The 27,931-nt window shown below is 35.2% G+C and overlaps 1 protein-coding gene across 5 annotated transcripts in view; it reads right to left on the bottom strand.

Moving 5' to 3' along the window:
- Positions 1–27,694, bottom strand: part of LOC149799934 (steroid 17-alpha-hydroxylase/17,20 lyase-like) — a 66,159-nt gene extending 38,465 nt beyond the window's left edge. The window contains exons 1-7 of one of the 5 annotated variants that reach the window (XM_089959392.1): positions 27,520–27,694; positions 18,956–19,139; positions 18,428–18,505; positions 12,989–13,087; positions 8,518–8,611; positions 4,403–4,558; positions 2,451–2,662 (exon numbers count right to left, since the gene is read on the bottom strand). In XM_089959392.1, coding sequence (XP_089815518.1) covers positions 2,451–2,662; positions 4,403–4,558; positions 8,518–8,611; positions 12,989–13,087; positions 18,428–18,505; positions 18,956–19,088 — 772 coding nt within the window. In that variant the 5' untranslated portion in view covers positions 19,089–19,139; positions 27,520–27,694. Of the gene's footprint in view, positions 1–2,450; positions 2,663–4,402; positions 4,559–8,517; positions 8,612–12,988; positions 13,088–18,427; positions 18,506–18,955; positions 19,140–22,736; positions 23,306–23,350; positions 23,504–27,519 lie in introns of those variants that run through there. The other 4 variants (XM_089959389.1, XM_089959390.1, XM_089959394.1 and 1 more) reach the window with 4 other exon arrangements.
- Positions 27,695–27,931: the final 237 nt, after the last annotated feature.

Genomic DNA, 27,931 nt, shown 5'->3' with positions numbered 1-27,931 from the left:
TAGACCCAAATCGGCAAGGATATAATGGACAGTGTATACCTAGATCTGCCAGGATTTAATTGACAGCATAGATCTAGATCTGCCAGGATATAATGGACAGTGTAGACCCAAATCTGCCAGCATATACTGTACATTGTAAACCTAGATCTGCCAGTATATAATGTAGAGTAGACCCATATCTCCCTGGTTATAATGTGCAGTGTAGGTCTAGATCTGTTAGGATAAATGTGCAATTTATCTGCCATGATGTGCACTGTAGATCAAGATTTGCCTGTGCATAATGTACAGTGTAGCCCTACAGTATACATCTAGATCTGCAAGTGCATGTTATGCAGTGTAGATCCACATCTGCAAGTGTATATTATGCATTGTAGATCTATATCAACCAGAGTATATTATACAATGAGGATCCAACCTGACAGCATATAGTGTAGACCTAGATCTGCTAGTGCATAATATACAGTGTAGACCTAGATCTGCTAGTGAATAATATACAGTGTAGACCTAGATCTGCTAGTGAATAATATACAGTGTAGACCTAGATATGCTAGTGCATAATATACAGTGTAGACCTAGATCTGCTAGTGCATAATATACAGTGTAGACCTAGATCTGCTAGTGCATAATATAGTGTAGACCTAGATCTGCTAGTGAATAATATACAGTGTAGACCTAGATCTGCTAGTGCATAATATACAGTGTAGACCTAGATCTGCTAGTGAATAATATACAGTGTAGACCTAGATCTGCTAGTGAATAATATACAATGTAGCCTTAGATCTCTAGTGAAAAATACACAGTGTAGACCTAGATCTGCTAGTGAATAATATACAATGTAGCCTTAGATCTCTGGTGAATATTATACAGTAATTTCCTAGCTTTGCTTGTGAATAATATAGTGTAGACCTAGAACTGCTAGCGAGTAATATACAGTGTAGATCTAGATCTGACAGAATATAGCGTAAAATATAGATCTGAATCTGCCAGCATATACTATACAATGAAGATCTGTCAGTGTATAATGTACAGTGTAGATCCAGATCGGTTACTGTATAATGCACAGTGTAGGTCCACATCTGCCAATGCATAATGAACAGCATAGACACAGATCTAACAGTGTATAATGTACAGTGTAGCTCCAGATTTGTAAGCACCTTATGTAGTGGCCATCTTAATCCTAAAGAATTACGACCTTCTTCCACATTCTTAGATCCAGATGCCTGATTTGGAAAACAATAACCACCATTTTCAAAATTTATTAACTTTCTATCATTTTTTCTTTTTTGTCTTCTAAAGGAATGCAAGATTAACAGGGGCCCTGAGTGGCAGAGTGGTCTAAAGCGCTCTCCATTACAGATTAATGCCATCTCACCTCTGTCTGCTTTGGTTTGAATCTCGGATTCAGCTAATGTGGGTATGGGAGAAAGCTTGCCAGTAGCTTCTTGTGGGTTGGTGGTTCTTTCCAGGGTTTTCCAGGGTTCTTCCTCCACCTTTAATACTGGCCGCCATGTATAGCCTATTGTGTGCTGAAAAATAGTGTTAAACCCTACAACAACACAAACAACAAAGCCAGATTAACACCCAATCCTTAGACATTTTTCTATTTTCAGATTACAGGTTCAACCATTCGTATATGACATAACTGGTTTTGTTAACCTTATCCAATCAGACTGATAGATTATCAGAGCCCATCATGTTGGTGAGAGCTGGTTTTCCATGACAATGTGTACCAAATACGTTTCTGAGTGACATATATGCATAAACCAATACAGGCAAGTCACATTATCTAATGATGGGAAATGTACCAAACTTGAAGTCTAAGCAACTGTGTCCACATGCCATGAATCAATAGAAACCTTATAGAAAATCAGATGCAACAGGCTTCATGTTAATGATCATGTTGATCTCAATGATGATTGCCATTCATCTACCGAGGTAAACTGAATGAGAAATGTGATTGTATCAATGTTTTGCAGCCACTTGCGCTAACATATTGCAATGGTAGATAATGTTTTGGCAAGCTGCATATGCCAAAGATAAGTAGAATGAAGTGGACTGACGACCTGTGGCTGGTGATTTTGGATGTTCTCTGCTACAGCCACTAATGACAGAAGATAATCTTGAAAACTCAAACTTGAGCTAAGAGATTTTTTATTTCCAGGCTTGTACCTTCCAATCATACGTGATAAAGAAATGTCACTGGTTATGCAAATCACTGAGTATAATTTATTAGCTACGAGACAATCAATTATCTTTCAAAGAGTCTGGATAGATGACATTTTACTTTATAGGGGCCAACACTCATGATATTGTGCTAACATTTGTCCTTACTATTACTAAGATGTACAAATTGCTGTACTACTGTGCATACTAAGTAAACTGTAATTACATCTAAAAAATGTAACAACAACATTCTTGCATGAATTAGCATGTACAGCAAAATCAATTACCTTCCTCAAATGAATTTTTGTGTTCATCAAATTTCTTTCTAAAAAATGCTTTGAGTTCATTCGCAACGACATTAAACTGCTTGAACTTGTTGGTTGGAAAGTATCTCAGCAGTGGTATGAAATCTTCAAGGATCAGACCAGATTGAATTATTTCATTGAGAGAGTCCTCCACATGAATTATCCTTCTAAACTCAGGATCTTGAAATTCATAACTGAAACCACAAAAAGAATGCAATCTTATATAAAATCTCCAAATGCATTTTGAATGTGGGTTAAGCTTGAGGGCATTCAAAGAGTTGAGCCCAATATGCTCTAGGAATAATGTCCTGCTAGTTGCACTTGGATCAAAGGAGAGACAACTCTTGAAATACTAAGGAATTCAAGGCAAATAAATATAATGGTAACCGGTAAGGCATGATCATAATGTCCACATAGTTGCTGCTAGTGAATTAAATGAAGCTGCACAAAAGGAGTTGGCGACAGAACAAAGACTGGGCAGAAATACATCAAGTACAACTACAAACTGCAGACTGAAATTCCAAAATGCATGAGCAGGTCTGGATCTATACAGTTTGCTATGATTTATCAATGGAACAAAGGACACAGACCATGATCTGCCAGTGCATCATGTGATAATATATCATATCTATATTGTTCGCAGCTGGACTGGATTTACAATGGGAGTAATATGGTAGTCTCTATAATACAAATCTGACAGAGCTTATTTTGGTTACTCAAAACTGGGGATCTCTGACAGAGATTATTTTGGTTACTCAAAACTGGGGATCTCTGACAGAGTGGCCAACACTTTTATCAACATTTTTACCATTCACATTGTAGTGACATAATATTTATTTTTATTTTGGGTAAGATGAGATACTGGTAGAATTATTTAATAACACAATAAGGAATTAAATATAATTTTATGATAGTTTTGTAATTCATTATGGAGTCGTATAAAACCAAACCAGATGGGGATGAAACAAATTAAAACTGGAATTACATATCAAATACCCATGCTTTTTATTACATAAACTCTCTCTCCCTGACTGTAACCTTGGGGTCTTAACCCAAAATCATTGCATAATATGGTTCTCTATTGATATGATTACATATATACAATCTGGTGAGGAGAAAAAATATTTTAAAATGTCACAGAGACTATAATTGTAATTTGTTTGCTTTTTGATGCACTCCTTGGGACTAAACTCCCTCAATCACTCACACCTGGATAATTCATCAACCTACTTAAAACACAGGGTCAGGCATATATCCCATTTATATCTGTCTAGAAAATTAAAAAAGATTTTCTTGAATCTGAATCAAATTGCAATTAAAGCTGATAAATGAAACATTGATACATTTCTTGTGTTAACACCAAATATAGACATTGTGAATCATCATCATGAAATCTGCAATGTATCTTTTGTTGTATAAACAATGCCATTGATTGAAAAACATGTTCTGATTGATTTATACTGATTTATTCAAAAGAGAGATCTTATTCCTGAGTAATATTTTCCAAGTTAATTGCCAGCGTGATAGGCTTAGTTTGTAAAGGCAGCACTCATTTTGTTTTACCAGCGGTCCATCCAATGATCATGACAGAAATGACATTTGTTCAGTGCCAACAAGAGTACTTCAATTCATCTGTGCATGTCTGAATGTAATGCATCACTCACTTTGCTTTCCCAGCTGAAAACCCTTTTGTTTGATCTGAAAATGAACCATCCCAAACAAATTTCTAAATTCAGTTAACAAAGTTTATCTGAAATCCCTGTAATCATGAAGTAAAAGTCATAGCCAGTTAATTAACATAACCTTGCAGTATGTATGTTATGGAGCAAAACAATGCTAATGTATTGCAATAAATTCTGGTCTCAGGGGCTGAAAGAAACATTCAACCAATGATCTTTCAAATTAAAAAGACAGATAACAAGTTTAATACAAACCTTTCATCAAAGCATAAGGCACATATTAGGTTGAAAACTAAAGAAGTAACATGCAGGGCTGGATCAAAGGGTTCTGTCTCTGCCTTCAATATGTCAATACCTTTTTGTAGAGCTATGTGAACTCTATTCTCCAGGTCCTTTCCTTGCATATACTGCCTGTAAAAAAAAAATAAGAGTGTCAAAGTTTATACGTTTATTACGTAAATTTCTAGACAATATAAACATTAGCTTTATGGAACATTCAAAGGCACTGCTGTGATAGAACTGTTGTAGTTAAAATTAATAAATCATAAATGGGTTAATTATCCAGTTATGATTAGTAATATTGAGAAAAGCATACCTAATAAACTGCTTTTCTAAATATGCTATTAAAGAAGGTTTAACACAGTCAGCGTGAAAAGTCAGAATTTGATAAATAATTGAAACAATATTTAAATGTGTATAGGTTAAAATTACAAACAAATGTAAGTGTTCAGTTTTTGTGAAAGCGGTTATGTTGATCGTGTAAGACAATATGTTTAATCCTGACTTGCAAGCCACATAACTGGAAAACCACTTGTCATGATATAAAAAAATTGATTCTGGAACAAATGTGTTTAATACATAATGTATCAGCCTTAAATGAGAGATCACCTGCCATGAGAGATTACTTCTGTGCTGGCAGAATGGATCGAATCTGAAGACACATTTAACTGTACTAATATTTTTCATTTTGCTTCATGGTAAAGTAGCTGATATTGAGGTCCCCTTCTCATAAGACCACCACTTCAACAGGACAAACTTGGCAGTATAAGATAGGTGTCCTTTCCAGCAAGGGCTCACAAAAATGTGAATAATTTCACATAAAGTAACAAAGATGCAACTAATCTTTAAATAGTTAATAGTTTTATTTAAAAATTACATGCATGTTAAGAAGCTGTTACAATAAAATTGTTAACAATATTATTTAAAATAATTACAAATAACCAGCAACTGCAGCACGAAACCATTTAAAAACCTTGTAAATGAAATCTGGGTACAAACATTGGCTGTATTAGTCTCTGTCCAAGCACTAATATTAGTACCCCTGCCTCCTTCATTAAAGCTATCAAATTAAGGCTATCTCCATTTCATTTTCTGACTGTTGCATGACGAATTATCGATGATGTTTATTTTAATCATTTTGATGTTGAATACTGTGATCACATGATTTCTCACTTCTTGCAACATCTTATTCCTTCATTGGCAACTATACCTGCCTGAAACTAATCTGAAGGTATTTTTCAAAAGTTTCTGTTTTTTACGAAGAAAATGAGCATATCACATTATTAACTGACTATAGTTTTGTACCCTTTCAAATACATTTCATGATCTGAGAGATAAGAGACAGCATCAAACACTATATTTATTGTACCGTGACTGGATGTCATACCAACTTGAGCTGAACCATAATATGCTTCTCAGCTGTTACATTTTATCATCTTGATAATTATTAGTGGTAACAATGGCCAGTAAATTTCAAAGGGACACAACCTGATATGTTAGGATCATACAATGATAATGATAATAAAAATACCTAACTCTTTGTATGGATTTGTTATTGTTATTGTTATTGCTGTTTTGGGTTTAATGCCAACGTTCAGTTTCGTGATGGACTATACATTACAGCCATTATAAATATTAGATGACAAACCAGGGAAAGCCCCAATAAGAACCACCAACCCACATGAAGCCACAGGCAAGATTTCTCACATACCCACATTGGCTGAGTCCAAGATTTTAACCCACACAGAAAAAGGTGAGATGGCAGTGATTGGTTAAGGCTGTAGACTATTCTTCGATTTGAATTAAGTACTTTATTGGAATGTTGGCATAAATTTCAGTGTACTGAATTCAGAACATTGTTTGGGGGTAATTTCAGTCTGTAAAATCCAAAAGGTCAGGCATCATGCTTTCATGTAAACTGAGCGACTATGTCATCTAAAAATGTAAACTTCACCTCCTTATATTATGTAAACAAAACCAAATTTTCCCTGTGATTTGTTTTACATAAACTTAGTGATGGTAGTTAAATGTTTCTGAAATGCTATCTGAGTTCAGCCAAGTAGTTGCGAAATAGTTTTGTAAGCACAGACAAAATATAATGAAGAAAACCTTAGCCAGTGTTGATATTTAGTGTACCGACAAAAGAACTTTCGCAGCCATGAGTTTTAAGATCGGATTGATCATGGACCCTTTCCCTTACAAAATATCATATTTTATCACTTTGCAATTTCTCATTTGATCAGGCAAATACAAGAACTTGTTTTGAAACTTAAAACAATAATAAGTAAACAACAATTTCTGAATATATTCTTTGAAGATTTTAACTGCCTTGTTTGCATTGCTTTCTTTATAATGTTAGTTTGAGACCATAGGCGAACATGCTATGGAGTACAATAATGGCAGACATTGCTGTGTCAAGGAAGATACTCTTGACCAGACTGTCAGTTTTTGTAACTCGTGAGGCACATAAATTAATGAAGCTGTACAGTTCCTAGAAACCATATTCAAAATGTTATTTGATATAAAATGTGGCCTAATAATATTTTCTTTAAAGCCAGAAACTTTTGGAACAATGCTGTAAGGTGGAATTTGACAATCAATGAAAGGTCAAAGTTGTTTTCTTACATCACTCATTTTTGTGAAAATATGAAAAAAGCAGTGATTAATATCTAACAAATGTTAAACTTTATTACAAGCACAAGGTCAAATATTAAAATTAAACATTCGTAATCCTAGATATGGAGTGTTTATCCAAAATTAGAAATGTTAGGTGTTGTTATTGTTGTTGGGTTGAATGCCATTTTTAGCACACGATAGGCTATGCATGGCCGCCAGTATTAATGGTGGAGGAAGAACCCGGGAAAACCCCAGGAAGAACCAACGACCCACGAAAAGCTACTGGCAAGCTCTCTCACATACCCACATTAGCCGAATCCTAGACTCGAACCCATGCAGACAGAGGTGAGATGGCAGTGATCCATAACAGTGAGCGCTTTAGACCGCTCGGCCACTCGGGTCCCCAGAAGTGCTAGTGGTTCTATTAAAAAATATATATTTTGACAACTATGGCATGGCACCATATATGTTCTTGGATGTGTGTAGATTCATTTTGGAAGAAGGATCCACTTTATTATTATATCAACTTTAAAGTTCCACCATGAGCATACTATAAACAATGTATATATATATATATATATATATAGTAATTAATTCTAACTGATGGGAATACTAGTATTAAATAATTATAATACTAATTGTACAAATGCCACAAAAGCGATCTAACAGTTCTATTTTACAAAATTTCACATCCAAAGGACCATCATTTGTTCTGAGTAAACAAATGTAAACATGCAAATGTAAAGTCCACTTTACTCATATGTAACATCAGTGACCACCATTGTTACCTGTCATGTCATCAGTAACCATTGGTTACTATCCATAACATCAGTGACCACTGTAGTTAACATCCATGACATCAGTAACCACTATGGCTATCATCCATAACATCAGTAACCAGTGGCTACCATCATTAACCACTGTGGTTACCATCCATAACATCAGTCACCACTGTGGCTATCATCCATAACATCAGTAACCAGTGGCTACCATCAATAATGACTGTGTTGACCATCCATAACATCAGTAACCACTGTGGTTACCACCCATAACATTAGTAACCACTGTGGTTACCACCCATAACATCAGTAACCACCACAGTTTGAATGGAAAACATCCATACATTTGCACTCCTGTACATTTTATTGCCATGATGTCAAATGTTGCTGAGTTCCATTGTCCACTGAAGTTTTAGAAACTAATCCAAAACTGTAATCTCTTGTTTAAGTTACATATGATTAAGCATTTTTCTTATTTGTAAATACAATACTATAATCTAGGTACTCCTACCAGTTAAAAAATCAAATATAATGTATAATGCTTGCTACAAATCTCCATCCAAAAACACAATTTCAAGTATGAACAATTCACAGATACACTTGCAAAGTTTGAACCAATTTCAATAGTAAAATATAAATGTTTAGGTCTGTCAAATTTCATAAGCTAGTAAAGAGACATTTGCAGATTAAGAATACCTCAGAGCTTTGCTGGCTATTTTTCTGTGTAGTCTCCATGTGGGACCATATTGTCCAAATGCAATATCCTTTCCTCCATCAGTGAAAATATCAACTGAAAGTATAAGTAGAAAAAAGTACAAAAACGTCAGTGCCTTCATGCCAAACTCATGGTGTATGAAAGCACTGTGGTAAAGTATCTGATCTTACATCATAAGTTGAGGGCAAGTAAACTGCTGAATGGATTACCTTTTGATTAATCCAAAATATGAAAGAAAATTTCAGCAATAGGTTAAGAAATTAAAATCTTTAAGCTAAACATTTAACGCAAAGTCTGTATGATTCAGATCTTGACCCCAAGGTCAAGATGGCAAATATGCATGTCAACAAATGGACTGTCATATCTTCATAATTATTCATGCCATGTATAGACAAATTATAACCATAATGTTGTTGCCATCGTTAGAACGTTTTGCCTGAAAAATAGGTTCCTCCTGAAAAATCTCCCGATCAGTTCATCTATTGACAAGTTGCCTAAGCAAGATAATCACACCAACTCATTAGTACATTATATTCCTTAAAACCAAAGATATTCTTTGAAATTTTTTTTCTAAAGTCACTTTCTGTTTGTTGTGAAATCTCACAAAAATCCAATTTAAAAAAATTGAACATATAATGACTTGAATTTAAACAAGTTATCTATCACACCTACTTGGTTGCCTGCATCACTTAACACATAGCAACAACGAATATTATGCTATATTGTTTCTGGCTTAATTACTGAACATTTCATATATAGCCAGCACTACAATCTTTGAAGTAAGCTGAATAAACATTTTGACTGATAGCTGGAGATAGGGGGCTGTAGCTCGAGGATTCATCAATTGTATATACCCACATCATATTTTTTAATTTTAAACAAGTACGATAATATCTCATGAAGTCATTAATGATGTAATATATTTTAATGTCTGTCTAAGCAATTTAAATGTATTTCATGGTAATTTTACTACATTATTGTCTCAGTTCTGAATACAAAATATGCCCTGATTGTCAAGCATGATTTTTATTAAGCTAAAAGGAATAAAACTGCAATGTTCAGCCTGATTTTGAAAAGACATTTTGTTTTTAAAAGAATATTTATCTGTTAATACTTACCTGATCACACTAACACTGTTAGAATTGCCCTATTTCATCTCCAAACCCTGCCCTTCCGGAAAGATGTTTTTGTCAATATAATATTGGCAAAAGAAACAACTCTTACAGGTTAACTTCCCTTTATATTTGCTAGATGGTTACCATATATCCAGATGTAACTACTTTTCACTTGAGCAAAACCTATGATAGGATGTTTGCATTGCGGGGAAGGGTTAGAGGGAATTTTAGCGGGAATCAAGTAAGAATACTTAACGTACTAAATCAAATTCTTTTTCTGCTGAACACAAAACCTGATCACATCAACATGAGGATAATATGTAGGAGAAGAAGGAAATGATGAGCCTTCTGCTTCTACCGGTGTCATCCAGAAGGGTGTATCTGTTGTATTTCTATCAAATGTTTTCCAGGTGAATCCAGCAAAAGTAACCAGTTCCTGTCTGGGTCAAAGATGTGTTTTTATGAATGGGACATCATCACACTCTGGACAACTACCACTGGTTCAATGAGATCTCGTTCTCTCCTTTGTGAGGCCAAGTCAAGCACTTGGAAGCAAGAGAAAGCATTCCCGGCATGACATCCATTCGACTCCACTATGTCCTGATTTGAGACGTTATGTTTAAAGGTAAAGCTCATAGAAATGGCTCATATTTATTGAGCCGAAATTTTCATTAGTTGTCCCCGATACTGAGTCCGTTCTAAGTACTCTGATTTGACAACTCCAGGTGGCTCATGGATGTGGGATTATGCCTTGTTTTCCTGTAGCATGAATAGCCCTTTACAGATAATCCCTGTGTTCTTCAGATAACATCAGAGAAATTGCATATGGCATCTGGCATCTTCACTTATCTGGATGTATTGATGGATGAGAGGGAGCAAGAAGTTATTTATTGATTGCCATTGATACGGGCATGTAGCACAAACACCATACATGCTGAAGCTGTCACTATTAGAAAGCACAACTTGATCCAGAAATGGGGAGACAGAGATGGTAAATTTGTTATTTCACCTTGTCATAAATAGGGTTTATCAATAGGCAGCCCAAATTGGCACAGATCTGACTGAACTGACAAATGGAGAGACCAGTCTGTGTGAATCAGTTGTCCTCTCCTTAGTAATGAGTTCACTAAAGACACTGAACCAGCCTGGTATGTGTAAGACTTGAATAATTATCTGGTATTGGGAACACCATCAAAGGTAACTCCATATGCGGAGACAAGGGCCATGCGATTTTTTGCTTTCTTTTTTAATGATATGTAACTAAGCATGACTTCTCTGGCAATATCAGAACTCTCTTTCCTTGCAGTCATTCCAACCAAGCATCAGAGAAATTAAGAATTGCTTTCATATCAAAGAGTTTGACAGGAGGGGCTTCCTCTTGAAATGTCCACTTGCCTCAGACAATCAAACGTCCAGTAACAAGTATGCTTCCCAAACCAACAAACTGGCATTTGTATGTATTGCTAATATTCTTTTAATTTAAAGAATGCATTGGTCACATTGTGCAAAAGTATCATCAACCAACCTGCATAGTACCAGCTTAGAAAATTCCATAGTGGACTGACAAAAACATAGGTAGCTAGTCTGTCTCACCATGTGGATTTTTAGATATGTTCAGTAAATTTCATCCAAAAATTGCATAGTTTATCCAATTAAGAAAGATAAAGACACCATGTGTAAAAAACAACAGTAAATTGTTCCTGATGATCACTTGAAAAAACCAAAGCAGAACAACTGACCTGCTAGGTGAAATAAAAAGGGAAATCAAAATAGAAACTAGCAACATTAGTTAAAAACGCATTTGAATCTATGCAATGAATGATGATATATGCAACTTCTGATTCCAAGCATCAAGATGGAGTTATTTTGATGCTTGCATCTTCACTAGCCAAGGTTCCAATATGCTAACCCTATCTACACCTTGGTAGATCGAACAGATATTTTAGTGCTTTGTCCTAGTGACATCTACTAGATCTTATGAGTTTCCTCTCTTAGTATGTAGTGCCAACTAACCAATAGCGTAAAACAGTGGTGCATCGTACAACTGGTGGAGGCAATTGAGTTATGATACTTTGTAAGTTTTACATTGAAAGTAAGACTATGTTGCAACACAGGTTTATTTGAGTTAAAGGTATTTGCACAAACATAGACTGCCAGTGGAAAATTGCTTATTTATGAGTCCATTCAAGCTGTGTGCTTCCCTTGTCTCGATCAGATAGGATCAGTTTCAAAATTGAACTTAACAAAATTTACTGACCCAAAGCACAAAAATATCTGCTCGACAGGCCAAAGTGAAGATAGGGTAAACATATCTTGGCTAGTGAAGATGGATGCACTGAAGTTTGTTCGATATGAAACATGTCAATAGCAGCTAGCAGTGCCATGTGTGAGACAGGCTTCCCTTAAATGAGGCAAATGAAGACAGAATATAGAACTAGTACGCATACTAATGCTATATTTGTTTAATATTCAGCTGAATTTTGGTGAATTGGATGCATCTGATCCAGGTCCAGCAATCCACTGCTTTACTTTATTTTTATGCAGACCTAATTTCATGGGCAGCTGTGCGTCGGAGGCTGGGCCAAGTTCTGTTCCTGTCATTGATGACAAGACCATGAATGCAAATCCTGAATCTCATTCTATGATTCAGTTTGTCATGAATGGCAGCATAAGATTCCGATGCCCTGCCTCAAGATGAGGTAGCATGCATTTGGATTCATCTGTGACATTAGGGAGCATTGTCCCAGTCAAAAACAGTAACCACGTTAGACTGAACTTTAACAGAAGTTAACAAATATGATATTCGATATAAGCATCTTTGTTTCATGTTTTTCTTTATTTTTTTAATTTTTCATTACAAAGATGACCTCACTAATCTCCAAATCTACTTAATCTACAAATTTACCACTGACTACATTTTGTCTTTTTGTTTCATGAAATTTAGGACCAATTTGTTATTGACAGAATTAGTAGAATATTCAGGTAATTGCTCCTGTGGTTATGCAGGACATTGAGCCAATTTTTACTCACTGACTGTCCAGCCCTCAATTTGCAACTTCCTGATTCGGGTAGTGATTGCAAAATTCACTTGATGATCATACATTTACACTACCTGTTTTGAGCTGGACAAGTGAATTTTCAACTCTGCAAGGAACATGTGAAATTCTATTTGGTAAATTACAGTTGCACCTATAAATTTAGCATACTAGATGAAAATATCTACAAAAAGCAAAAAGTACATAACATCTTAATGGCATGTAATCTTGCTTCACAAAGTTGGCAAAAATGTGGTAATCATTAATATTTATGTTTCACTGTATTTTATTGTAAAACTTACCTGAATGAGAGGACATTCTGTTGGCAAAGTCTGTGCTCTTTTTCACCAACACCTCCAGAGCAGTATCAATGTCATTTACCATTATAAATTTGAATGGTCCTGGAAACGAATTGCACATACAAACGTTAAATTAGGAAATTTTCAACATTAATAATAAATATTCTAACATTTGTTTTAATGGATACTGGAATTTATAGGCTGGAAAATACAGGTAAGTTATATGACTTCATTCATTAATGGACCACTACCACTATCTCAGATGAACCCTCCTCACCATTATCACTGTATGATTTATTATTCTTGGAACGGTATTTCAAGTACACTGTACACTATAGAGCAGACATTTTAAAATGAGTGTAAACAATTCAGAAACATTTTTGAAGTTTGCTTATTCAACAGAGTGACAGCTAATTAAATTGTAAAAATTGACACTGATGCAAGCAAATAGTAATGCATTTGCAGAAAATACATCTACCTATTTTTATGCTGAATATAGAATGAACTACTGGAATTGGTACCAGCCCTAACAATGATCTCTTAATGCTGAGTGCCAAGCGAGGCAGCTGTTAGTACTATTTGTGTAAGTCTTTGGTATGACTAGGCCTGGGATCGAACCCACGACTCCAGCATCTGAGGCGGACGCTCTAACCACTAGGCCACCGGAGCGGTCGAAATTAAAAGATAAAAATGATTTTACTGTATTACTTTGATTTTTTACATTTTACAGTGCACAACAACCATCTGCAATGCTGAAACACTCAAATGTACCTTTAGCTCTACTCCTCTTCTTTAAGTACCAAGTTTGATATATGCTTTTTATTGATGATCAAAAATACTGGACAAATACATTCATCAATGAAATGAAATGAAGATAATTGGTTATGACTTCTGCTCACGTACAGTGACCATGCTATTGCGCACTCCATTATAACACAAATTCAGATATAACATGGTCGTGGCGTGGCTCTCGAAACTTCATATACATGTATTTTTCTTGTGCACCAAAAAATTCTTTCTTAAAATGTATGAAAAAAAACTGTGAAATGTTTGTTATCATTTTGGGGCAGAGATCGCATATGAATAATACAAGACAATCGTGGCTTGGCTCCTGAAATTTTATATGTATTTTGCTCGTACACGAAAAAGAATTTTTTCTTCTTAAAAGTATGAGAAAAAGAATGCATAATATGTTTATTCTGGGATCAGAAGGTCTTTGCCAATGTCGCAAATTTGGATTGATTTTCCTTATGGCAGCAAAACATACCATGTTGCGTTATTTTATTTATTGGCGACATTGTTGACTGTTTAAACTTTTATATACAACCATTGGATTGGACTGCAGAAATTCAGAGGCCCCATGAAAAATAGCCACAAACTGGATATAAAATTCTCTGAAATTTATCTATTGTTACATAAACAAATTCATTGTCCATATTGACAAACCATCTAAACAGTGCATTGTTATAATCATAATCCGCTTATCTTGACATCTAGCATGAGTTCTGTATGTTGTGAAATATCTGCTTTTTTGTTATTGACATTTCTGGTAACGGAGATCAACCGGACAAGGCAATGTCACGTAATCTATCTTTCATTGGATTTTCGGCCGCTCGCTAGTAATTAATATATTAACAAAGACTGACATTCGCATGTGGATGGTAAGTAAAATTCCTTTTCTTTTCACTAAGAATTAAATTCTTCAGAACACTCACATTTTCTATAATAATCCTGTCATCAGAACACCTGCGTCTCAATCATCCATTGACCCTTTGTTAATTTTCAGATGCATGCGTGGAAGGCAGCATCACGCTGCTACCACAAATGTAAAAAAAAAATACATCTTACTTATTGCTTTATTCAGTAGGCATGGAGGGAAAGTAACTAGAATAGTCCAAATGACAGCCAATTTCTTTTTATAAATGTTCCCCAGATAAAATAGTTTGCTGAAATTTCAAAGGAAACAGATTACCTTTGAAGCACCGACTGTTATGAAAACGTACTCAGCAAATGGAAATAATACCAGTCTCAATCATGCAATACAATTATTTTTGTTGCCGCCACAATAAGAAATGGGCATTTGTTTGGTTCTTCAAAGCTGTCCTTTAGCGGTCACTTCAACAGAGTATGCACCCTTCATCAAAGAAAGCTGACTACAATCTTTCAATAACAGCAAAGAACTTTTCTTCAAAGAAAGTCAGTACCAAACTTAAATAAAAGTGACGGAATTTGATGGATATTTGCATTTTCCAATGTGACTGGAGCATGTTAACTGTGCTGTGAAAGTTTCCTTTTTGTAGGGAAAAAAATGTATGCTTACAAATGCTACCAACGGCGGCTTAAAACACAAACTAACTTTTACCAACTTGGAACGTACTGAAAAGTAAATGTGCTTTGTCATTCGTTACGTGATTGTGCTACGTTTTCCACTAAATTCAGACCAATATGACCTGTTACAAAATTCTTGAATATTTTAAAGCTGTGTGTGTGTGCATATTTTCGATGGAATCACTTGTATTGTGGTTTCAATGTTTATGATGAGGTTCGCGGGTGAGTATACGGTGTTGATACTCTATTCATGCTATACATTAGACATTTATATATAAACAGGATTCACGTATATGTACCAAATACATGGTTCTCTAAATAGAGTAAACTTTTATATATGTCATCTCTGTTTTTATTATAGGTGTATTTCTCATTTAATATACATCATTTTAAGATGGTAACTGTGTCGATGTAGCACGTATTTTAACGCCAGCATATATTACCTACACCCCCTCAATTTCTTTTGGGGTAAATTTTCTTCGGCTAACTGACCTGGTTCCTTATAACATGATTCAGTCTATAACGCGGTCGGGTTCTATGGCTCCCAACTCCTGTGTTATAGCGAGTCACACTGTATAGTGTTTTATGACAAGCTGAATTTGTCAATTAAAATCACTTTTAACCAAAAAATATCAATTATAATTTTTTAAACCTTTTATTTTAGAAATGTCTCTTATGGTGCACAATATTTTAAACAAGAAATCAAACATGATTTTAATTCTGAATATTGTTGGCCTTTTTTTTAGCAGGATGTAAGATTGTATAGAGTATTTAAAACCAGTAATGAACACGATTTATTAAATGCTAGATGTTCCATTTTTATGACAAACTATTTCAATACTTTTGTGTCATATGCTGTTTCCAGTTATTCTGATAATGTATTAATTCTCTATGCATGCAATGCACCTAACCAGTCATGCAATTTATTTCATCATGGTCCTATTTTTCCTAAGATAGGTCCCTGATTTCATGTAGTCAAACTAGTTCTAACAGTCACCCATACAGGATCGCAATAACCATTCTAATCCCCCCATCTCATGGCAAATTGTCTATATAAATGTCCAGTGTATAATGGTCACCTGCCTTTTTGTCAGTGGCCAGCAGCAGTTTCTTCCTCCTCTAAGTGGTCAGTGAAGTGTTTCAACAGTGACCACTTTAAGTATGACAAATGAAACTTTTATTTGATGAGCAAGCCATCATTCAGATAAAGGCATATCACTTGAATTGATGTGTGAAAATTTCATATTTCGGTTTTGCTCACTGTGCTCCAGTCACACTGTTAGTCTAACTAAAAGGTGTCTGACATGTCAGGTTCATAAGCAACGTGGTTTATGTCCTTACAGGAGATGGTTAATGCAGTTCATTTGGTGGAAGTTAGTAAAAGTAAATGTCTGAGAAGAAATGAAAGTCTCTTTTGTGCCAGTGTGATAGGTACTCTTTGATATCTTCATCCTTTTTTCTGTGAATTAGGGTTATCTCTGATGAGAAAAGTTACCCTTTGAGAAGAGACATAAGAGTCATGGGTCATTCAATATTTACAATTTGTTTATAAAGACAGGTTAAGTTCTGGTTCAGAGGTCACAAAAATAAGCAGGCAGGCATGTTTCGAATCCTTATTAATCACAGGCTCCTCACATAAAATGTCTTTAGATATTGGCAACTTGAGAACTCCAGATCTTATTTTTAAAGCATTAACACCTGTTTCCAAGCCCAATTTATACAGGTTGGCCAACTAAAGAATTGAAGCATGAACAACTGTTTCCAAGCCCAATTTCTACAGGTTGGCCAACTGAAGAATCAGTCCTCTGATGTACAGTCATTAGTCAATCATCAGTGAAAATTAGTGTTTTGTATTGGCACACAAAACAAACACAGAGCAGTGATTATTAGAAGTCAGTGAAAATTTTATATTTAGGAGGGGATGAATGTGAGATGATACAGTAATCTTGTGTGAAATAAAAGTTTGAGAAAGAAGAACATATACATTTATTTATAATGTTGTTGAGTGGTGCAAATAAAACAGTCTTGATAGTGTGATAATAATAATAATACATGTAATAATAATAATAACAATAATAAAAATAATAATAAAAATAATAAAAATAATAATACATTATTACTATTATTATTATTATTATTATTTGCAAGACTATTGATTGTTCAGATAATGCTTTTTCTTCAAAAATGAACCTCTATAAAGAGTTAAACTGAGTACTAAGGCCTGTATTGTCTTATCCAATATGTGGCTGCTATTAACAGGTTTGACTGTACATTAATGTTGAAGTGCCACACTCTGTCAACATAAATAGATAACATGAGTTTAAAGCCAAGTATCAGAGGGTATTTAACTTTATATCAGTCCTCTTCATTTTCAAATTCCCTTATAAATGATTCAATCTTTAATTGTCAAATAAAACAATTTACAATGAAAGCAAAGAAAGAAACAAAAATAAAGCTTGCATGGTATATGTAAACATGAATTACAATACACCAGTATAACAACTGAATTCAAAAAGTAATATTAGCATTGGTGCAAGGCAAAACATACATCCCATGTAAACATACAATGATAGCATTATACATATTAGGATATGCAATATTTAAAAGCAAATCACAATATATATGGTGTACTATAATTATGGTGGTGATTCCCTTCCATATGAGTCAGGCAAACACTGAATTTTGTAGAGAGCATCAATCAACCTGCACAGTACCAATTAATATTAAATGGAAGCCTGCATGTATATAACTCACATAGGGTAGGAAAATGAATTATTATTTCAAATCAAAAATTAAACTTCCCAAGTACAACAAAGAGTTTATTATTTGGCAGATTTATACATTATATTGATAAATACTAATATTTTGGGTGGATTTATACAATCAACTTATAAAATATTAATATTTTGGGTGGATTGATACATTCAATTGATAGATATTGATTATTGCTTGTATTGATACCATTAATTGATAAAATATTAATTGTTAATTAAGCACATTATTCAGCCAAGCTACACTCACTCTGATATTCTGCTACATAATGTGATAGTAGATCTGGTTCTATGCTACTATTTATCAGGTATGAAAGATAGATACATGGGCATAACGTCTTACCAACAGCTACCGATACGACTGGTCCATATTTCTTTGTCCATTCATAGATTTGTTCATGTATCATTGTCGATTTAAACACTGTAATATAATCAAGGTAAACCAGCATAAGAAAGCAAACATATATATTCCTTCATTTATTTGTATGGATCTACAAGTCATTCAATTTTACAAGCAAATTGTTGATTAATTATCTTCCCTATAAATCGTAAGGAATCTAGATGTAATTGTTTTATATGTACTTATTTTGGCACAGTTGCAGTTCATACCACTTTTATTAGTCTTTGATATGACTCAGCCAGGGTTCGAACCTGCAACCTCCCACATCTGATGCAGATGCTCTAACCAATAGGTCACCAGAACGGTCGCACCTGGGAAATACATTGTTGTTTTGAATAGGTGAGCTCAAACTCTGACATATTTTCCTTAAACCAATAAACAAACTTAAGGTGGAAGATATTAATTTTACAACTATTCTATCCTGGCAAGCTTTCAGAAACTGTCACATCAATGTAAAATGTACTAACTTACAATAAGAATGTCCTATAATTGGTAGAGACAGGGGTCCAGGCGGAAGCTTCTTTGTCTTGATCCAATGCATCAGCCAGTAGACTGCCAGTCCAACAACCAGGCCTACAAGTCCTGTCTTCACCAATGTTTCCATCAGAAGCTTGTCTAGGTCGATAGCAGTGGGTTAGACTGGGGAATGATGTGCCTGTAATAATAATATTAAATAATAATAATCATAACTTTCAAAAACAAAATAAAGGGCAATAACAACATGCTGTGATCATTAACAGCAAGTGCAACAAGCAAATTCAAATTAATACTTTGCAAAAATGTCTTTCCCAACAACAAATCAAAGGGTGCTAATATAAATATAAATGTTTACACTGAAATAACAAGAACAGCTAACCCATTCATTTCATGATAATCCATGGAAAAAAAGAATTTACCAGAAGGCAAATACTTTTTCAATCACTGCAATGATCATTATCATCATCACAAATTCATATGCAATGAAGAGAAATGTCTCTACACTTTTCTAAGTTATGTCCACAGGTAACCTATTTACCTCGTCTTCACACAGGAAGAAAAGGTTACTGTATATACTCACTTATAAGTTGAGTCAAAATGCAAAAATAACAAAGATCCTTGTCCACCAGAGCAAAATGTGCCTGTAAATTAGGGTGTATGTTTGTTCAGCTGATTACTTCTAACATACTACACAACTCTGGATCAGTTCTGGCATATCTGGGTCTATGCAGTTTGCAGATGGACTCGTCTTATAAGCAAGTACACACAGTACAGGTCAAAATGCAAACTTAACCAATAGGTCACCAGAACTCTATCAAGCTCTATCTGCTGGAGGGTATAGTCATCCCTGGTACCAGGCCTATAAATCAGCCCCTTGCCGTCGATGATATCGATTGGTTGTTATGGGGCTGATATCACCTACTCAATAAAACATGGAAAAATCTGTAGGCAGTTTTGCCTGCACACATATCAGTCTAAATTTTATACATTTACCGGTATTGCTCATGCCTGTGAAACTACCATGGGCTGAAGGGTTCTTTTGATGGCATGGGCATTATATTTCCAGAGAAAATCCTATGTTTGGTAACTTGTAAAGCCAGGTGGAATAGCAAAACCCTGTCCTGTGGCCATTTTGAATTTCACGCTAGATACAGCTGATACCAGTTGCTGGTATGTGTCTAAAGTGTACGCAGGTTTGTTCCAGAAAGATCAGCATGCAGCAAAATTGCATATTTTAGTGAACATGTGACATCAGACACACATAGCCATTAAAATCAACGTTGATTTGAGTTGATTTCTCTGACTACCCCAATACCTGATCAGCTTCATTATTTCTGTAACTCTTCAGAGGGAATATGCCTTACTGATTCCTTTTGTTTAACTGATCCATGTTTTGTTGGTCTGAAGTTAATTTACATACATATGAACCCGACCAATATACTAATCAGTAATGGACTGAACAATTGATTTATACCACAAAACATAAGACATTACATGTACGTTTTGACCCCTTTCAACTGGGTCCTATAATATACTACACACACAGATACTTATAAGACACAGGGGCCTATAACATCTCTACACACATATCACGACAATGAGTCCTACAACATATTACACATACAGTTACTTCAAGGGTCAGAGAGACTTATAACATACTACACACAGATTATTCTAGGGACAAAAGGGCCTATAACATACTACACACACATATACTTATACTGGGACTAAGGGAACTATAACATACTACACACACAGATACTTCTAGGGACAATGGGCCTGTAACATAATACACACAGATACTTCTAGGGACAAAGGGCCTATAACATGCTACACACAGATACGTCTAGGGACAAAGGGCCTAGTATAGGCTACACACACATATACTTATACTGGGACTAAGGGAACTGTAACATACTATAAACACAGATACTTATAGGGACAATGGGCCTGTAACATAATACACACAGATACTTCTAGGGACAAAGGGCCTATAACATTCTATACACAGACTGTCTGTGTTGCTATTTCTTGTTGCGGAGTTTAAGTCTCTGCAGCCATAACACGGATTGATGGCAAAAGGAAAAGATCAATGAGTAAAATGCTGCACTGGCGACAGATATAATTGTGATTGAGATTTTTTCCATTTCCTTTGTATTTATATGCAATAGTCGGTACTTCAAAGATTATCAGTTTTCTATGAAGGTTCAGCAAAACTATTGCATTGGTATATGTAAAAAAAAAAAAAAACAACAACAGAAGGATTAGCCATTCAATTAATTGTATCTATTCTATTCGCGTCTTCAGAAGTCGGTCAGTTGTAGGTATAGTTCGGTAGCATGATTGACTGTATCACAGCATACAGTACTCAGCCCAGATGTCAGTATAAGCAGATTATGATGTAACAGTGCACTGTAAAGATGGGGTTGTCAATACGAACAAAGGATCGTTTGTGTAACAGATTGATTCCAATGCATTGCTTAGTTAAGTTTGTGGCTTCCTTTCATTCTCCTTTTAATTTATCCAGTCAAAATCCATGATTGTATATACAAATTAAATAACCCAAAAGTCTGTCGCCAAAAAAATCGCCAGATGGGATATTTTTGTCGCCAATAAGGAAAAAAAATCGCAATTTGCGACATTGGCGAAGCCCAGGACGATCCCTGACAGACACTTATAGGAACAATGGGGCCTATAATATACCACACATAGACACTTATAGGAACAAATGGGCCTATAACATACTACACACACAAATACTTATAGGAACAAAGGGTCCTATAACATAGTACGTATACAGATACTGATGAGGACAAAGGGCCTAGTATATGCTACACACAGATACTGATAAGGACAATTATTGTTGTTGTTGTTGTGGGGTATAATGCTATTTTCAGCACATGATAGGCTATGCATAGCGGCCAGTATTATTGGTGGAGGAAGAACCCGGGAAAACCCCGGGAAGAACCACTGACCCACGAGAAGCTACTGGCAAACTTTCTCACATACCCACATTGACAAAATCCTAGACTTGAACCCAGTCGCAGACAGAGGTGAGATGGCAGTGATCCATAATGGAGAACGCTTTAGACCACTCGGTCACTCAGGGCCCCAATAAGGACAAAGGGGCCTATAACATAGTATACCCACACATATACTGATGAGGACAAAGAGGGCTATAACATAGTATACATACATATACTGATGAGGACAAAGGGTGTATAACATGCTACACACAAAAATACTAATAGGGACAAAGGGGCCTAGAAGACACTATAGACCCAGATACTGATGAGGACAAAGAGACTATAACATGCTACACACACCGATACTGACAGAAACAAAGGGGCCTATAACATTATCTATACATACATATACTGACAGTGACAAAGGAGCTTATAACATACTAAAACACAGATACTGACAGGGTCATAACACACACACAGTTAGGGCTCATAACATAATGTGTACATATAGGCCAACGCACACATATAGGCCTATAACATACAAACACTGAGGGTTAAGAACATTATATACACATACACAGTACTTTATAGGTCTGCATATAATGGTTTAGAAACTCTTTCTTTTTAATTCTTCTCACAAAACCACAGTTTTTTACAACGCAGGAAAGTCAATGATGGCTCGATGAATAGAAAAAATATCTCAGGAGTAAAACAAGCTATAGATTATGGTCTTGTGCCTTTAAAGATAGAAATAACAGAAATAAATCGAGGGTCATGGGTGGGAAGAAAAGTATTTGGAAGTTACCTACCTTCTCTCTTTTATAGTATGATAGAGAGGGTCCTGTCAGAACGGGTCATGTGGTAAATTTAATGTATTTTGGTCACTCTTTATTATTTTTTTCTTTGAGATTTGTTTTTTCTTCTCAACATCAAGTTCGCGTCGAACACCTGTGCACAAATCCAATTTCTCAAGTGAAGCTGACGGCATGTTAAAAAAGGATACTACCACCATCTCGGCCAATTCAGCGCGTCGGGTAATTCTGCGCAAAGATACGTCATTTCTGTAAACATTGGATCACGTGTTATTTTGGTCCAAAATCCATTTTGTATTAGGAAAATAAACGATCGTACCTTAATCAAGGAAAGTGATATTTATAGTGTACAAATATATCCCACATTTAGACTTGAAATGCACCTGAAAATGTGATTTCTAAATGTTAACATGAATACCCACTCCTAATCCGAGTTTCCTCTGACCCTTGTCACCCCATTTTTTTATATTTGGACATTTATGTTGGGGTGTAGGGTCAGAGCACATTCCCTATCGAAAAGTTGGAATTCGCTGACACCATTTGGTGTCAGCATGGGGTAGCCGCTTTCTAGCCGACCCAGCACACTTGAGCGCCCTTTCACCGAGATATACCTGTATGAAATCGATAGGAATATGATTTATTTTCTAAAACATCGTGAGCATAGCATTCGTCATGTCTTTAATCCGCTGACAGACTAGACGAAAGTACGTCGTTGCTGAAATTTGACGGGGATCTGGCCATTTGCATCCCGAGTCACATGACTATGCAACTCTCGGAAGCTACATGTCAATGACATCAGAGGTCATATAGTCACGTGATATCGACAATAAACACATTTCCCAAGTTGTTGTACATAGAATTTGGACATATTATATTAAAGTCACCTAATGTTTGTACATAAATATAATGCACACTTAATTTTCAACATATTTATTCTGAGAACAAAGAACAGAAATCTGTTGATATCGCAGCAGGGTGGAGAAAACCATTTTCAAGAAGTAACGAGTACATGTCAGCGATGCCGTTTGTTGGTGTCACGTGACTACCACGGTGACACATGCTCTCTCCACTCCGTTATGGTTCCCTGACCTCTCACCACTCCGTTATGAGGGTCAGGTAATGGCCTCCGCCATGTTGAAATTGCGCAATGTACATGGAAGATAAGCACGCATTTTGATCAGCATGGCTCACATGAAATATTCTTGCATAGAAGTGTTAAAAAATGTGTCCTATGTGGGGAAATGATGCATTACAATGGGTTATACTTGTTAGTAATTAATATTATTTTGATCAGAATATTCTGGTGACAATTACCTCTTCTCAAGTGGTAAGCATTGCTTTATTTTATTTTGTCAATCGGTCTAATTCGGTATGCGCTTTTGCTTCAATATTGGAGACGGAAACCTTAGGTGCGCAGAAATGCCCGACAGCATTGTATCTATGTGATTTGTATCCTAATATAAAGTTTCATGAAAAGCTGCCTGCTTGAAAAGAGATACGATATGGCAACTAGATTCGACGATATTAATTTACAAATTAGAATTAGTAGACAAATAATTATCGAGGGGATTATTTTACAAAATAAAGTTGCAAGATCACTTGGAGTCGTGGGTATTATTTAACTAGTTATGATTACTGGACTATTCAGATTCGAGAGTATATTGCAAATTAATATTAGTAGACCAGTCGGATAGAGCATTATATTGTAGATTAATATTACTAGACCAGCCGGATCTGAGAGCATTATATTGTAAATTAATATTACTAGACCAATCGGATAGAGCATGATATTGCACATTAATATTACTAGACCAGTCGGATCTGAGAGCATTATATTGTAAATTAATATTACTAGACCAGCCGGATCTGAGAGCATTATATTGCAAATGAATATTACTAGACCAGCCGGATCTGAGAGCATTATATTGCAAATTAATATTACTAGACTAGTCGGATCTGAGAGCATTATATTGCAAATTAATATTACTAGACCAGTCGGATCTGAGAGCATTATATTGTAAATTAATATTACTAGACCAGTCGGATAGAACATTATATTGCACATTAACATTACTAGACCAGTCGGATCTGAGAGCATTATATTCTAAATTAATATTACTAGACCAGTCGGATCTGAGAGCATTATATTGTAGATTAATATTACTAGACCAGTCGGATCTGAGAGCATTATATTGTAAATTAAATTACTAGATCAGCCAGAAAATTATGATCCTTTCAGGATAAGATTAGTCACTTTCCATACACTTTAATCGCATAAAGCAATTTGTATCATCTGTACAAACGTGGACAAGATTGCAGTTGTTTCAGCTGGCATAATAACAGCATAATAAACAATTAACGTTGTGAAAAATACTTAATTCATTCATCAGTAAAAGCAACGAGAATTGCAACATAATAAGGAATCTTTACAAGACATTGTAGATAATTTGATACAGGCTATAATCGACAAAACAATTAAAAAGATATATATGGCTAAATATATTTAACTTTCAGAACTATTTTAACAGACAACAAGCCATGTACAGTCAAAACAACCATGGTAAACAAACATATAGGAAACGGCAATGACAATTAGAAAACCTCTTTGAAATATATTTTATGAGATGGACAATCTTATAATCGACCTTTTACTGGATCAGAATGTTTAAACATTGTCTAACGATTTTCGCTAAATGATAATTATAATGTTTTGTGTTAAATACATTTGAAAGGCATAAAGGCAACAACATTTAAGAGACGTAATTTTGGTTACTAAGTTGTGAAGCCGGTTTGCGTTGCAAAGTCTTTGAAATTTGATTTTATGTTGGCTTTGTCGTTGGACCTTGTACAGGGTCTGTCGTTTTGGTCTCGTGTTGTATAGTTGGTTTTGACATTTACTCCAACTTAAAAATGGCACAGCCAGTACTGATAAGCAACATAACATTGAGTATGGACAATGTTCCATTTTCTCGTACTTTTAGCTTTTTATTATCACTTTGTTTTGTTTTTAATTCATTTTGCATGTCCCCATTTCTTAAATATGCTCGTCTTCTTCTTTGGGAGATCCACCAAATGTACTGCCCGTCAGGTGAACCCTATCATGTACTGAACAAGGACAGTAAACCCAGACGACAAAAACAAATCATATGCCATATATGTATGGCCGGAGAATTTTATTATCTTGCTTTTTTAAAAATTTCTCTTTCATATTTTCTGTCTTCTCGTCTACTTTGTTATTAGTGTTCATACGTGATATTTAATTAGGAATTCAAGTAATAGGAGTTTACAGTGCTATTGCTCCTATGGATTGTAAAATTGCCGACACAAATGAGATGATTTTTCAAGAGGATTTAAATTTCAACAGGACATTTTGTAACATGTGATTAGAGGTATAAATGTTTGCAGTTATCTCTGTCAAAAAGGAATCTAAATGTGTCTATGATTGAATATAAATACAAAACATGAAAGTATGACATATTTCGTTTCTCAGGTTTTTTTTGTTACTTCTTCATATATATTTGCTGGTATCACCCTTTTATATAATGTATATACGTGTTTCAATTAGTGTTATTATTAGGGCCGAATTTTAAAATTATAAATATATACATTTTAGTTCTGACAGTAAGCAAGAACTCCCTCTGTTCCTATGATATAGACAGTACAAAAAGTTTGTACACCAAATAACTCTACACCAGATGATTAGAAAATTTAAAACTAATGAAAATCTATTTGTAATGTAGGAATTTGTTGAATTGCTAAATATTTTATCTTTTTAGCATTTCAAATAATTTATACTTTAAATGCATTTTATACCTTTTAAAATCTAAAATTTAGTACATGAATCTCATTGGATCATTCTTGTATAAATACGTTTAAGAAAGTACATGAATCTCATTGGATCATTCTTGTATAAATACGTTTAAGAAAGATCTTAACTTATTTTACGCCGATAGATAGGAATCTCGGTGATTCGGTGGTTACAGTTTCAGACTCGCGACCAGAAGGTGCTGGATATGAATCCTAAGAAAACCCATTCAGCTCGGACATGTTTGTTTCTCCCTGAGCAAACTAATGTGTTCCAACTTCCTCCACTCGAGCATACTTATGCAATGTGCTTTCATTTGTTAGATTTGTGTAATCGTTGTGGGCGACACAGGGATATCGGGAAGAAACTACCGTCCCTCTATATGCGATCATCCATCCTTGCGGGTGTCAAAACCAGAAATTGAACTCAGTACTTCAGAGATGCAAAGCGATCATCCAACTACTCCGACAAACATACCCAAAGCATGATTAAATTGCAGTTTTGTAAATGACTCAAATGTTCCTTGCAACATGGGAAGTGACGTGCATGTTTAGTAGCCTAGATTCCTATTTCAAGTAACCCCTGCGGGCTCAGAGACGTAAAATAGGCCATATGAGCTTTGAAATATGTCAGAAGAGGCGATTAATATATACAGGAGAAGCATTGGCTCAGTGGTTGATGTGCCGTACTCGCATTCGAAAGGTCGAGAGTTCGAATCCTACTACTGGTTTTCCTCTGGTTGTCTAGACCATAGTATGCCCTTGGGAAAGTCACTTTTCTCCAAATATATCTGTACTAAATGATCTACTTGTTTTACTGTGCCTTAAAATGCCAAACAAAAGAAAAGTAAACATTTAAAGTTGTTTGGTGCATACACATTTGCACGAAAATGAAAAAGTGAAACACAAGTTACATTTGTAGTCTTCGTACAGACATATGGCGAAGGAAAACAGGTTTGATAATTTGTATACTTACGTGATAATTCTCTTTCTACGGGTCGGAAAATAAGAATCTGTCTTGATCAAATCTTTAAGCCCGTATATCTGGTACAAGTTTACATGACACATTGATAACGTTGAAGAGTTTTTCATCTGACGAAATGCGTCTACACGAAACACTTAAATATATGACCGATATTATCTGCCGACTAACTGGAGGTGAAAAATGAAGGCTCTTTGCGGACCATACACATTTACAAGCTTGGTAATATAGCCAGGTAACTATTGAGTTAGTTCTAAATCTCTCCCATGAATGCGATAAACTGTGACCGTCAATATTTTATCAGTCAGCAAAACTAAATACGATGTTCAAATAATAATACAGTATGACATGCTGTGGCATTTAAGAAGGGACTTGTACTCCAGCATTTTAATGAAACTTCTAAATG

This window comes from Sinohyriopsis cumingii, chromosome 5, assembly GCF_028554795.1.
Source record: "Sinohyriopsis cumingii isolate HCF-2022 chromosome 5, ASM2855479v2, whole genome shotgun sequence".
Lineage (NCBI taxonomy): Eukaryota > Metazoa > Mollusca > Bivalvia > Unionida > Unionidae > Sinohyriopsis > Sinohyriopsis cumingii.
Note: the sequence above shows the minus strand (reverse complement) of the source record. Positions and strands in the feature narration are given on the sequence as shown.